Consider the following 13,541-nt stretch of genomic DNA (forward strand, 5'->3'; position numbering starts at 1 on the left):
TGTCCCCTACGAACCCAATCAATGCTAGAATATACCTACACTAAGGTCAGTATTCACTCAACGGGACTAAGCAGTGAACTCTAAAGACAAGGGCTGCCACAATAGATCAAACCTGGTCGAGTTGGCGCAAATAAAGGCCCAAAAACCAATAATAAATAAAAAAAAAGGTCAGTATTGCAAAACAACGCTCTATTACAAGATTATGCCCTATGATTGGTCTAAATATATAAATTCACCAAATCATAAGGCTTCCCGCGCATCAGGCAGCCTGGCTGTGGCAGCTAATCCAGTATGAACACTCTTGGCTGTCTAGAGCCCGGGCTCCCATACAAAAAAATCAAAATCTAAAAAGACGTTCCGCAATACTTACATTATCTAAAATCAAGATAAATACACATTACACCAATAAACTCAGCACTTTTACAGCCGTGCCACTTTTAGCAGAAAGTTCGCAAGTTCCATTGTTCAAGACGTATAAAAACAATGCGTCTGAGGAAAACATTTAATTGCGCATCTCGGATGTCAGACGCTCCATTAAATTGGACATGACTTTCGCCGCGTGCGCACCCCAGCATGAACAATTTGTAACATTTCATAATCAAATTCGGGCCACGCGCCTACGCAGGCCAGGGGACAGGCGTTTTATTGTTGAAATATCAGCAAAATTTTTGCATGGCTTTTTAAAAAATTGTACCCATTCTACACTTTGAAGTTGCGATTTCTCCAAACTCATTCGTAAGTGACTTTTTAGAGTTTTGAAATTTTCTAACAAATTATGAAATTAATACAAAAAAAAATTTGAGAGAATCAGTTGGTAAGTAATCCAAAATATGGTATATGTAAAAAGTTATAAGTAATCCAAAATATAATATTATGTAGTTCAGGTAAAAAGTTTTGTTGCTATGTAGAGTTTATAATCAACATTTTGTAGATGATTACGATCGATTTCATTCGATTTGTTCGTGTATTTGTTGATAATGCAACCAATAATTCCAAGGCTCTGAAAATTCAATTAAGATAATTAACTTCAAAATAAAACTTTTGGATGTTTTGAAATCCATAGGTTAGTTGATTGAGTTGACGAAAAAGTGTAGACTTCACTTATGTAAAATAACTTCACTCTATCCCCAGGTCTAAGAGCCCATAACTCCCTCAATAACCATTTCACACCACTATTCCAAATGATATAGAGTCCAAATTCGCACAAGCTCGTAACAAATCTCTATCATTTGAAATAACACCATATTAGTATTCGTGCAGTATACAAAACTGAAAGTTCTTGGTTTTATAGCGAAAGTGCAAGAAAGAGTGAAATTTTTAAGTAGATGTATTAAAGTCTTATACGTGACTTTTCAATGGCTTAAAAGTAACGAGTCTAAATAAAATGTGTCTATATTAGTTTAGACTAGTTGCTGCTCGTAGCTTTGCTTGCATAATGTACTAAGTTTGTCAAAATAAATAAAAGTAATTGTGACGTGACAACTACGAAGCTTCCAAATGTAGATTTTGTAATAAAAATTAATTGTAAATAATTAATGCTTCTGAATTAATTGTAATAAAAAAATATAATACTGCCAAAAAGCATTATCATGAAATTACTGAATTATTATGTTTTTCACGCCAATTTTCATTTGCTAATTCACCCACTCTAATTTTCTATAAATTAGTTCTATAAGTTCACCCAACAGAGAGACTTACACCTACAGACTGACTTTTGTATAATAGGATTGAAGTAGGAATCTGCACTTAACTACATATCAATCAATTTATTAGCGGATGAAATAATAAATCAAAATAAAGACTTATAATTGCATTATTAATAGAATGCAACTTTTATGTTGCTTTGAGGCAATTACTCTTAGAAATGTGGTTAAGAGAAGATATATCAATTAGTTACGGTAAGATAATAATAATAATTCACAAACAGACATACTAAATTGTCTTATTAATATGGAAGAGCAATTTTGTAAAAGAATTCGAGATTTATGATATAGATAGGTAGTAAAACATTGGTAGGTTTATTAATATTGTAGGTACGCTATTACACTTACGCCCGTATTCACAAACGATGCTTGCTTAAGTGAAGCAGGAAATCGAACGCACAGCGAATAGAGCTCTGTGATTGGTTCGTGTGTAACCCTGTGCGCCCACGCGCACAGTGAGACCTCATAGTAATGTTTGTAAATACGGGCGTGAATAATTTTTTTTCCATAAACTTAGCATAAGAGAGGTAATTTGAAAATGAGGTCTTATTTTTTTTTTATTGATTGTTTCTTTTGAAATATTACAAGTTTAATAAAATGCACAAAATGTAAGGTTGTATTGAGTTGGTAGCAACAAGCCCTTTCTACAGCCTTGCTTATCGATGCGTTACGATTTACAGTAATGCTTTTGTCTTTTAAAGTAACCCTACATCAGCCAACGGTGTCTATAAAGCCAATGCACTTTTCTTCGTTTAAATGCACATTTAATTATCCCTACGAATAGTTCATACAACCCTAAGCCTTCAATGCTAAAAATGCATATTCTGGGTAAGCTCGCTCTATCATGCATGCTCGCTGATCGTAGGCGCTGCCCGCCGAAATGTATGAGGCATCGGCGCCGAGCAATCAGCGTCACGTTTCCTTTAATTACATACATTATTGATCTGTCAGCGCCGACGATCTATTCTAAAACCAACCTCACTGATTGGTTAAATTGCGTATCGACTAAAATAAACATAAAAAAGATTCCATACAAAATTGCAAACATAGTCACAACATACGAATAAGAAGTTTTGCCCCAAGTAAAACGAACGACGAAATTTTGCTTGCGGTGAATGAAAATATAGGAAAAAAGTCGACCGGAATTTTTTATACAAGAAAATAAAAATATCGGAAAATTCATCTGAACAATTACAGATAATTTTCAGTATTATTCTGACTGATAAACTCAGAAAAAAATCCGCATAGACACACCTTATGGGCAAACACATCCTGAGCCGACAAGATGTAAAACATATCGCCCCCCAAAAGATACTGAACTGCCTAATGGATGCAGGACTCGGAGGCGAACTGTAAGGAAAACAGCGGCGATCACAATAGATCGGCACCGGTCGCAGTGATACTAGGACTTTATTGAACTAGAATAGCCGCTCAACTCAAATAAAAAAATTAGACCTCACAATCCTCGCTCGTAGCAGGCACTCACAGGGTTAACACAGCTAATTGTCTTTTGTTATTAATTAACTCATTATAAAACAGAATAACGGCACCGCTTTGTTCGCGAGTGTGCCAGTGGGGCAGTTTGTGGTTACAAAGGATTTAGTTAAACTGGAGAAAATAAATTATTTTCATGTGTTTTCATTAGAAAGATGTCAATTAAAGCCAGTAAGAAATTGTTATCTCTTTTGCGATATAATTTGAAATAAGATGGATTGTACGTTATACTGTTTTATGAGCAACTGATCTAATAGACAGGCATGAACTTTAAACAAACGGAACGCCTCCTGCTCGATGAACCGATGACCTTAAGAAGAGGTTGGATGAAAAAGATGAGATTGCACTGCAGTGATCTTTGGACCGATTTTGAATTTTAAATAAGAATCACTCAAAAATAAAACTCACCAATCGGTGTAGATTTTTCAGTAAAACCCTTCAGACAAATTGCCCTTTATTTATTTTTGTTTTCTTATTAGTGGTCAAACTATAGGCTCCTGGATCCTGGCTACAGAACTTACATTGGAGAGAAAGAAATGACAGAACTTATTTTAAACCAAACTAAACAGTTGCTGATTTGTTTTATAAACACTTATGTAACCTGCCCCATACTTGCTCCAAACCAGACGTCCCATACAAATGGTTCTGCCCACAAAAAGCAAAGAACATTAATTGTGCGCATTGGCAATAGTAAACAGTGAAACAACGTATGCTACAGTTCCGCCTCGGTTGCTGCCTCTCTCGCGTGGAAGAGCACAGAGGTGGCGTAGAGTCTCTACATCATTGTGTTGTCGTAAATAAAGCCTACACATTTTTTTTCATGCGGTTGGATGGGAAAAAATGGGACTTTATACGATGTTACATACTGGTTTACACTTCATAAGACATATCCTAGGACTACAAAAAATCGGTCCAGAAGTTCTAGAGTTTTACACTTGGCTACACGTTTATGGATTCATTGTAATGTACTTGTCTTGTTGGATACTTTTGTCTACTGTGTTTTTAGTAAGAAAATACCTAATTATTTTATTCCTCAAAACATGTAGAGTGATATTACGGATGATGTGCTGTCGTCCTAAATTAAATGTAAATTGTAGAAAATATTATTATGAAAACGTAAAATTGTTAAATTACTACTTTTTTTTATTAAGGAAACCTTGATAAAGATCTGCCGCCGCTGTGGTCTTCAGACGCAGAGGTCCCGGGTTCGATTCCCAGTGGGGGCATATTTTTCTGTTCGGTTTGGTTGGTGGTAGGGCTTATTCTAAGTCCGCCTGGCTAGCTACCACCATCTTACCTAAGTCTGTCGCCATAACAACAATGTTAACAGCATTGTTGTGTTCCGGCAGTTAGAGGTAAGATAGCCAGTTCCTCCGTGGTTGAGGATTCCGGGTGAAGCTCGCTTCCACCTTCGGCATGATCGTCACTTACCATCAGGTGAGGTACAGGTCAAGAGCTTCCTTGTTATGGATAAAAAAAAAGAAAAAAAAGATCAATAAGTCAGTGATACTGCCAAAAAAAATATTACAAATAATTTTATACTGCAGTCTCTACGCCGGTCTATAGTCCCCAGCAATACAGATCGCATTCGATATGTCACACGTGTCTGTCCGTTCCATTGTAGGCCTTTCTCTACGGGATTTTTCTATGTCTTCCAACACCATTGTTCATGGGGTGGCGAAAGTGTAGGTTGCGGAATTGCGTGCAAAAAGATGCATAATCAAAAATCTAAATCTTTATTTAGAATGTAGACCATTTTCAGGGCACTTATACACGTCCCGTGACGATGGCCGTTGGGGCAGAAAAGTTATCGAGTGGCGACCACGGGCTGGAAGACGTAGCGTGGGCAGGCCTCCTACTAGGTGGAACGACGATCTGGCAATGGTCGCGGGAAGAAACTGGATCGCGGGCAACGCAGGACCGTTCATTGCGGAAAACCATGAGGGAGGCCTTTTTCCAACAGTGGACGTCATTTGGCTGAAACGAACGAACGATACACGTCCCAAATACAGCTTGACTTAGCACCGCTTCGGGACAACATATCGGCTGGTGCTGCGAAGAAAGTGGTGGATGAAACTCATAAGTTTACGAAATTAATTTTTGCAGGAAATATAATGTAGCGCTCAACTGTATGTTTAACCAAGGAAAACTTTTATGTAGAGAAAGATTACTTTAATACTTTTTTTTACCTATAATTCTAAAACATAACAAATACATAAAAAATACCATGTAACATCAATTCACAAACAATGTTGTTTACACAGAATCCTAAAACATTAAGTCAGACTTTAAAAAAATATGTCATTCAAATTTGAATGATCAAACGAACTTACCAAGTGAAGTTCGATCTAAATTATCCTGTTTTCGCCGAAGAGATTTATTTTACCATGTAGTACCCCTGTACGACAACCCAATCCGCACACAATATTCAGCGTAGTAGTATTAAAAAACAAAAGAGCGGGCAACCCTACCCCTACCACGCTGTGGGCTCGGTGTCCGAGCGGTCTCATNCAACTTAAAAATAATTACGTTTTTTGTCGGTAAAAACGTCCTGGTGACGTCACTTAAGCATTTTTCTTATACTGCGTGCGGTCGTTGCGCGTGCGCACAAAGGAATGAGACCGCTCGGACACCGAGCCCACAGCGTGGTAGGGGTGGGGTTGCCCGCTCTTTTGTTTTTTAATACTACTACGCTGAATATTGTGTGCGGATTGGGTTGTCGTACAGGGGTACTACATGGTAAAATAAATCTCGGAGGCGAAAGCAGGATAATCATGCACATAAATGTTTGTAGTGTGCGGGTATCGAACCCGCGACCTCTGTCATCTGAACTCTTTGCATTACACTTATTCTATTCTATTGTTGTAATCGTCGTCAAGTGCTTTACGTACCTATTATACAATTGTACATTACGTAAGTACATAATATATAAAACGAAAACCGCATTACATTATGTCTCTACCTAAATAAACTACATATTAGGGATGAACATTACTGACATAATTTTTTATTTATCTTGCGTGATTGCGATGACTTCAAATAAGTAAAAAAATGTCAGTCACGCACTTGATGAGAAAAATGTAAATCAACAAGGAAAAATAGCTAGGTGTGTATGGAAAATGTGCGTAAGTAAATGCAAGGAGTAGTGTTGTGTCGCCGCACTTTCTCTCGTATCGATAATTTAAGTTTAAAATCTCATTGAGTGACATAACAGTCTTGTATTATTTAAAAACATAATTTTGGATGAAATGTATGTCAGGATGCTCGCAAATGATCTCTGAGGAAAAGCTACTTGTTTAAGTGCATACGAGTAAAGATTCAAAACCATTAAATTGTATTAAATTCAGCGCATAAGATATATTATATTAATATAGTATATTAGGTATTAAAAACTTATAAGTGATTAAATGTGAAAATAAAACAAAATGAATTAAAGTATGAGATAAAACACGAAACGCTGGAAACTATAATTTAAAAAAATAAAAATATAATTTTGCCATGATTAATGTTCTAGAACTACTAATACATGGCAAAACTTTCAAGTACTCCAGTTTGAGCCTCAATTACCATAATTATTCGGCCATTCAGTGCAATATCGATACGATCGCAGCACTAGCCGTTCTAACCGCGTTCCGTACCACGCTGTTTCGACTCGCAGTCGCCGGCCGCGAAATCCCGCGTACTGTCGTTCGCGAACTATTTGAAAACTATTCACGAAAACACTGGCCGCAAACAATGCCGCGACGTTATCTATAAAAATAAAATAATAAAAAAGTACACCTGTCAAATTTTCCCGCCAATAATGGCAGCCGTGAAAAAAGTTTTGACACAAAAAAGTTTAGTTTGTAAAAGTTTTACAATGTGTTAGATTAAGTTAGGATAGTGAATTCATGTAAATACGAGTATGTTGCTGTATTGGAAGAGGGTGATTTTGGCTGCTGCACTCACGTCAGTTTTGGATGTCAACAGCGAGTCCCTGTTCGGAAACAATGTAAGTGATGAAATATTTATTATTTACTTTTAATAAATAACTTAAATTTTATAAATAACATGAATTATTTAAAATGCTGACAATAGGTATGATCTATTAACAATTAACTGGATCATTTCAAAATACCAATACTACACCTAAAAACTTATGTGCATAAAAGTTAAAAGTACCTAAAAACTTGGGTACTTGTAAGGTTCATGCATTATTTATTATGATCATTTCATAGGTCAGCGCTTCGAACAGTTAATTATTGTGTCTATGAAAGTGAAATTATAGGGCAAGCCGCGCTTGCTCTACCGGCATATTTCCATAGTTTTGGAAATAACAATTTAGTAATCCCAAATAATTATAATCTAATTGGGTCATTCCATAAAAATCTATATATTTTCGACGTCATTTTGTCCGTAACTTTTTTAAGATGCTTTTGAATACTTTATTAGTGTAAATTATAGTTTATTAATTAATTATGTTATGTCTAAAAGGGCCAGTCACTTTATGCTTTATTTTAGGAGAAATTATAATTTTCAATTTTTTCATACTACATTACTCCTATATGACTTCTAATAAAGTATAAAACTTTTAACCTTAACATTTATAGATAAGTTAATACACATAATGTAGTTGTTTTGTTATTATCACTATATAAAAAACATCATTCCCTAACTAGTAATTTAGTCCCAAGTGCCGTTTAAAGCTAGGGCCTGACGCTCTAGGGACTGACGATTTGGAGTAAAACTTAACACAAATGCAGATTAACTTTATATTATAAGATGCTTAATACGATGTGCCGAAAATAGCCAAAAAACCACACGTAAATACTAATTAAATTATATACAATTTCTTATTGTAATCAATAAAGCTACTCAACTAGGGACTGACGAAGTGACTGGATTAACACATTTTTCCGCAACAACTGGCACGTTTGCACTAATTCAAAAAACGGCTACCGCAAAGCCAGTATGGTCTGAGGATAACTTCGTATCGTACTTTAAACTCAACTAAATGTCATTCACTCTAAATACATATTAAAGCGCAAAATTATGAAATCAGTCCGTGGCGAGGGAATGACGCTAAAAACTGTAGACTCTTTTTCAACTAAAGAAAAACAAATTATTGTTTATTGAAACCGCAAAATATTAATAGAATTTGGTGTAATATACATTTAAATAGATTATTCGTTAATTAACACAAAGGATAGAGTTGATGTTTTTATAAATGTGGGTCCCAAAACACAAACTTTTGGAGTACGGACATGCCTAGGGAATGACGTTTTGGGTCATTCAAAAGGAATTTAAGATGTTTTAAAAACAGTTTCTAAAAATATAAATGGGTTATGAATAAAGCACATTGCGAGCTGTTATTTAGCAATTTTGGAATAAAATATTAACAAATATTTCATGTGAAATGTGGCGCGGACTAAGAGTTGACATATTTTTGTGGAATGACCCAAATTTTAGGTAGTAAATAATAAGATCCTAATGATCCTTCTGGTTGATAACCACAACAGCTTGAGGTTAGCTTAAATTACTTGTGACAAAATACTTTTTCTGAGTCCACTACTCCTTGAAGACAAGAACTCTTTGATTTTATTTATATGACTTATTTACATTCCCATAGTACAAACCTTTTATTATAATAATATGATTACTTAAAAACACTAAATTATAATGTTTAAATCGCCAAGATTTGACAAACAATACAAATTAGCATTTGTTGATCAACTACAGCAAAAATAAAGAACTTTTTGATAGAGTTCGATATACTTAAGTTTATTATTGCTTTTTTATAAAGAATACAGAACCATACAGAAATCGAAAGCAATGGTGTGATAACAGATACTGATAAACAAGAATAACAAGCTATCAAGTATGGTCAGGTTCTACGAACTGTACCTATAGACCCTCACTGTTATTACGATACAACGGATACTAAGTTATGTACGTGTTTAAGAATGATTATAATTTTAAATAGGCACGTAATTTTATTGGATTAGTCCAATTAATAATAACTACAGTTCGTGTTCATTTAAGTTTTTGCAAGTTAACTATTTACTTATGTGATACTTGTTACCGATAGTAATACATAATGCATTTGAAATGAATGACAAAAAAGTTTAGTCTCCCTCTGCCTACTCAAAAATTATAAGTTAGAGGTTAATCTATCAAAAACACAAGAACTCAAACAACCTCTGATTTTGTCCAAATAACATGTCGAACGAACGAAACGAACGAACATGTCGACAGAGAGTTCAATCTCTAGCAGTTCGTAATAAAAAGGAATTAGCTATCTTAACTTAATATTTTTTTCTGCTTTCAAGATCGATAGAACACTTTATTGTACACCACGAGAAAAAGAAAGAAATACACAAACGATACAGCACAATTTAGACGGTCTTATCGCGAAGCGATCTCTTCAATCCTACTATCCTACTAATCCTACTATCCTACTAATATTATAAATGCGAAAGTTTGGATGTCATGATGTCTGGATGTTTGGATGTCTGGATGTTTGTTACTCTTTCACGCAAAAACTACTGAACGGATTTTGTTGAAACTTTACAGTATTACTGTTTATAACCCAGATTAACATATAGGCTATAATTTATGACGATCTGTGACATACTAAATTTCACGCGGGTGAAGCCGCGGGCAAAAGCTAGTATAAAATACGATTAAGCAAGTAAACTTCTTAGAAAGCTTTTAGCTTTATTTCAAGCTGAAGCTAAAGCTAACAATACAAACCACCCAAACACAGCCTCTAACTAACCAGACCGCCCAATACCAGTGCAAGTGAGGTCAAGGCCCGAAAAATTTGAACAATGTCTGAAACGCTTAAACAATAAAAGGAATTCCTTCTGTCATGTCCAATGTTTAAATTAACGTAATAGCGGATTGTAGACGCCTTGACATGAGAATATCAGGGTAGTTAACTGGCTGTTGCTGGGTGGAGTAGTAAATATAGCACAGAATAATAATAAGTACTACGTACAAAAGTTTTACTTCGCGAAGGTATTTAAAAAAATGTATGCTCAATGTCATTAACAATATGGTGTAATTTAGCTTGTCTCAAGAGTCAAGCACCATTTTGTTGACAAACGTCAGTGATCGGCACTGCGCCGAAGCTATAGGGCTGACTTCGGTAAAATGATGTGATGTGAGGTGCCAAACTGCGGAAAATAGCGGAGGAAATACATGATTTAGCATGAATTATCATGAATAATATTAACTACTTATTTACCTCTCAGTGTCTTGAGGCAACTTAAAACAGTACATTCTGTGTTATTATTATTAAGGCAGTTAAATACTGCACAGTATTTTACACCATTTTATTTATTTTCTTCCATCATACACAAGAATACGCGTGCGTGAGTCAATGTTTGCTCGTATGTGAGGCCTTGTCGAATAGTATCCTGTAGGTGGGCCATCGTGCGTGTTTTGTTTTCGATGTAAACTCGCGGAGATGAACAGGCCTGGTATTAGGCCCGGTTTCCACCAAAGCGGAGAGAAAAAGAGATGTGTTTTAAAATCCAATAACATTTAATTATTTCCACATCATTTTACCGCTCAACTTGGCTATTAAATACTTACTTTTAAGTATATAAAATACGATTTCTTCTCCATTTAAGTATTTTTACAGTACAATAAAATTTTATTACTCATTTTCCTAAATATCTGACTGTTAAAGTAATGTCACACTTGATGCGGTCTGCGGTAAGGTCAAAGTAAACGCAGCGCGCAAATCCTTTATTTTATAAAAAAAAAGTTTCGTAAACTACAAAAATTGATATCAAGAGGCTAAACAACTAATAACTGTAAAAAGAAAATGGCCGCTTTCAAAATCGGCAACCTTGAAAACCGGCGTTTGGTCGCCCATGAAGGAAAACCTCTGCAAGGTATGAAGCAACTACAATTAATCAATTATTCTATTTGCTATCTAGATTTTTCGCAATTTTCTAATGTACAAACTTCGGCATAACTAGATAAACCTTATGTAGATGAGATAGATGCTATTTTGCAATTAAAATGTGGTTGACTGTACGTAAAAGGGCGATGAGAATCTCAAGAACAAGAGGTGTTAGAATGTGCATGGTATTTTTAAATGCTTGAGAAATTAGTTCATTACAGTAGAGTACATAGTAAAGTTTTAATGAATGGATATCCAAATATGAAATAGTTTTAATCATTCCTTTGTGTTTCATGAACTGAAATTCATGTGAAAGAAAAATATTGACCTTGAGATCGTATTTATTTCAAACTAGTTTTCCACCCGCGACTTCCACCGCGTGAAATTTTGTATGTCACGGAAAAACTTTATCGGGTGGCGTCCCTTCAAAAACCGGGACAAAATCTAGGTACATGCTATGTCATTTCCTGAGACTCAAACTATCTCTATGCCAAATTTCATCAAAATCGGTTCTGTGGTTTAGGCGTGAAAGCGACACAGACAGACAGTTACTTTCGCATTTATAATATTAGTAGGGACAAGAGAAAACCGACTTCAAGGAAACAGTATTTTACATTTGAAGTTACTGTCGATCTCAAATTATTTTAAGGAGAGATAAAATTACTATTATGGTTCAACCTTTAATATATGTAGTGGTGTTATGTAGAGCCATAAGCTGATTTTTAAATGCTTAAAGCAAAATACATATAATTATTATTAAAGTTACTTATTTTATGGAAACCCAGCAGTGTATTAAACAGTCAACCCAAAAGCAACGGGTTGAAATAATGATTTGTTTTTGAATTAAATCATTAGCGTTTCAAAACTTCCTTTGCATTAATAATGGCATCCGTAGAGCTTGCGGGCATACTCTACATTAAAAACTTGAAATAAACTCGAAAAAAATTTAAAGTAAGCCGTTGTATGTTATATCCACACTTGCTTAATAAATTAAAAACTACTAGCTACTGACTCAACTAGTCAACGACCTGTAGGTAATAAATCTTTGGATTTATAGAGCTAAATTAAAGAGTGCAAAATACAGGCAACTTTGTTAAACATTTAGCAAATAAAGATTTATAGATAACACACCCGAGTAATCCGATAAATATCATCAGTTTAAATAGTTATTCCTTTGTAAAGTATTTCTTTAAATGCATCTTGCTTCCATCAATAGCTGTAACTGTAAGCTGTATTACCTGTAGAGATTTATCTTTTGATCTTGTTATTATTGCATGTATTTTTCTTTGTGTAGAGAAGTGTTGTTGGTAAATCGATTTAAATGCATATTAAACTAATTGTACTAACTTAAAATGTAGGCTTATTTCGATGTTGACTTATTTATTATTGTCAAAGTTTAAGGACTCAAATAAATGTACTCGTACCTTCAAAAAACGTTGTGGCAGGAATCTGTTTACGCTCTCGACTCCTTAAAGTTTAAGGCCGGCAGAAATTAAGGCTTTATTTCGTAGTACTAGTACTAGTAATTTATACAGTGGCTTTAGTGACATTAAGCTTGAAGGGAAATAACTCACTGCTGTTAGATACCAACAAATTACGACTCGTATTACAGTTTTAGGCCGCGGCTTTGCCCGCATTGATGTCAGTGTATTAGAAGGACAATAGTATGTAAAGTCTACGTACGTTCGTTTCAGCCAAATGACGTCCACTGCTGGACAAAGGCCTCCCCCAAGGTTTTCCACAACGAACGGTCCTGCGCCTCCCGCATCCAGGCACCTCCCGCGACCTTCACCAGATCGTCTACGACCAGTAAATAAAATAAATAACTACCTAATAAACTATGCCGGGGCACATAACTCGTAGAGACGATGGCCGTTGGGGTAGAAAAGTTCTCGAGTGGCGACCACGGGCTGGAAGACGTAGCGTGGGCAGGCCTCCTACTAGGTGGACCGACGCTCTGGTGAAGGTCGCGGGAAGAGCCTGGATGCGGGCAGCGCAGGACCGTTCATTGTGGAAAACCTTGGAGGAGGCCTTTGTCCAGCAGTGGACGTCATTCGGCTGAAACGAACGAACGAACGAAACTTTACTGCGATCTTTAAAGCTCAACTAAGAATTGATCCTACAATTATGGATTTACCTAAAACGTAAAACTCTAATGAATAGGCCTTTATACGTCTTTAAACAAACTCTGAAGATGATAAATCGCCAAAATGTCGAAACTCAACTTTAACCAAAAGAAAAGTATTGAAAACGTAAAGACAAAGGTAGACAATTAATAATTTTCCCACTTAACCGCTTGCGTGGCGCAATGACCGAGTTTCTTCAGCCTTCTGCTATTCACATACCTTTGTTTGGTAGTTAAGAAGCCTATTTCCTAAGCCTTATTAGTAATCGTATTTGTCTGATAAGGTAGGTAAATACTAAGATTTATTGTTAATTAAGTACCCGTA

General features: G+C 35.5%; 1 protein-coding gene across 1 annotated transcript in view; it reads left to right on the plus strand.

The window, feature by feature from the left end:
• Nucleotides 1–6,872: 6,872 nt before the first annotated feature.
• Nucleotides 6,873–13,541, plus strand: part of stl (ADAMTS metallopeptidase stall) — a 64,219-nt gene continuing 57,550 nt past the window's right edge. Inside the window, exon 1 of the mRNA XM_028323463.1 lies at nt 6,873–7,188. Within this exon, the coding sequence (XP_028179264.1) occupies nt 7,102–7,188 (87 nt within the window). The 5' untranslated portion in view covers nt 6,873–7,101. The remainder of the gene's footprint in view (nt 7,189–13,541) is intronic.

Source organism: Ostrinia furnacalis, unplaced genomic scaffold (genome assembly GCF_004193835.3).
Source record: "Ostrinia furnacalis isolate ACB-3 unplaced genomic scaffold, ASM419383v2 OfSCF0638, whole genome shotgun sequence".
Lineage (NCBI taxonomy): Eukaryota > Metazoa > Arthropoda > Insecta > Lepidoptera > Crambidae > Ostrinia > Ostrinia furnacalis.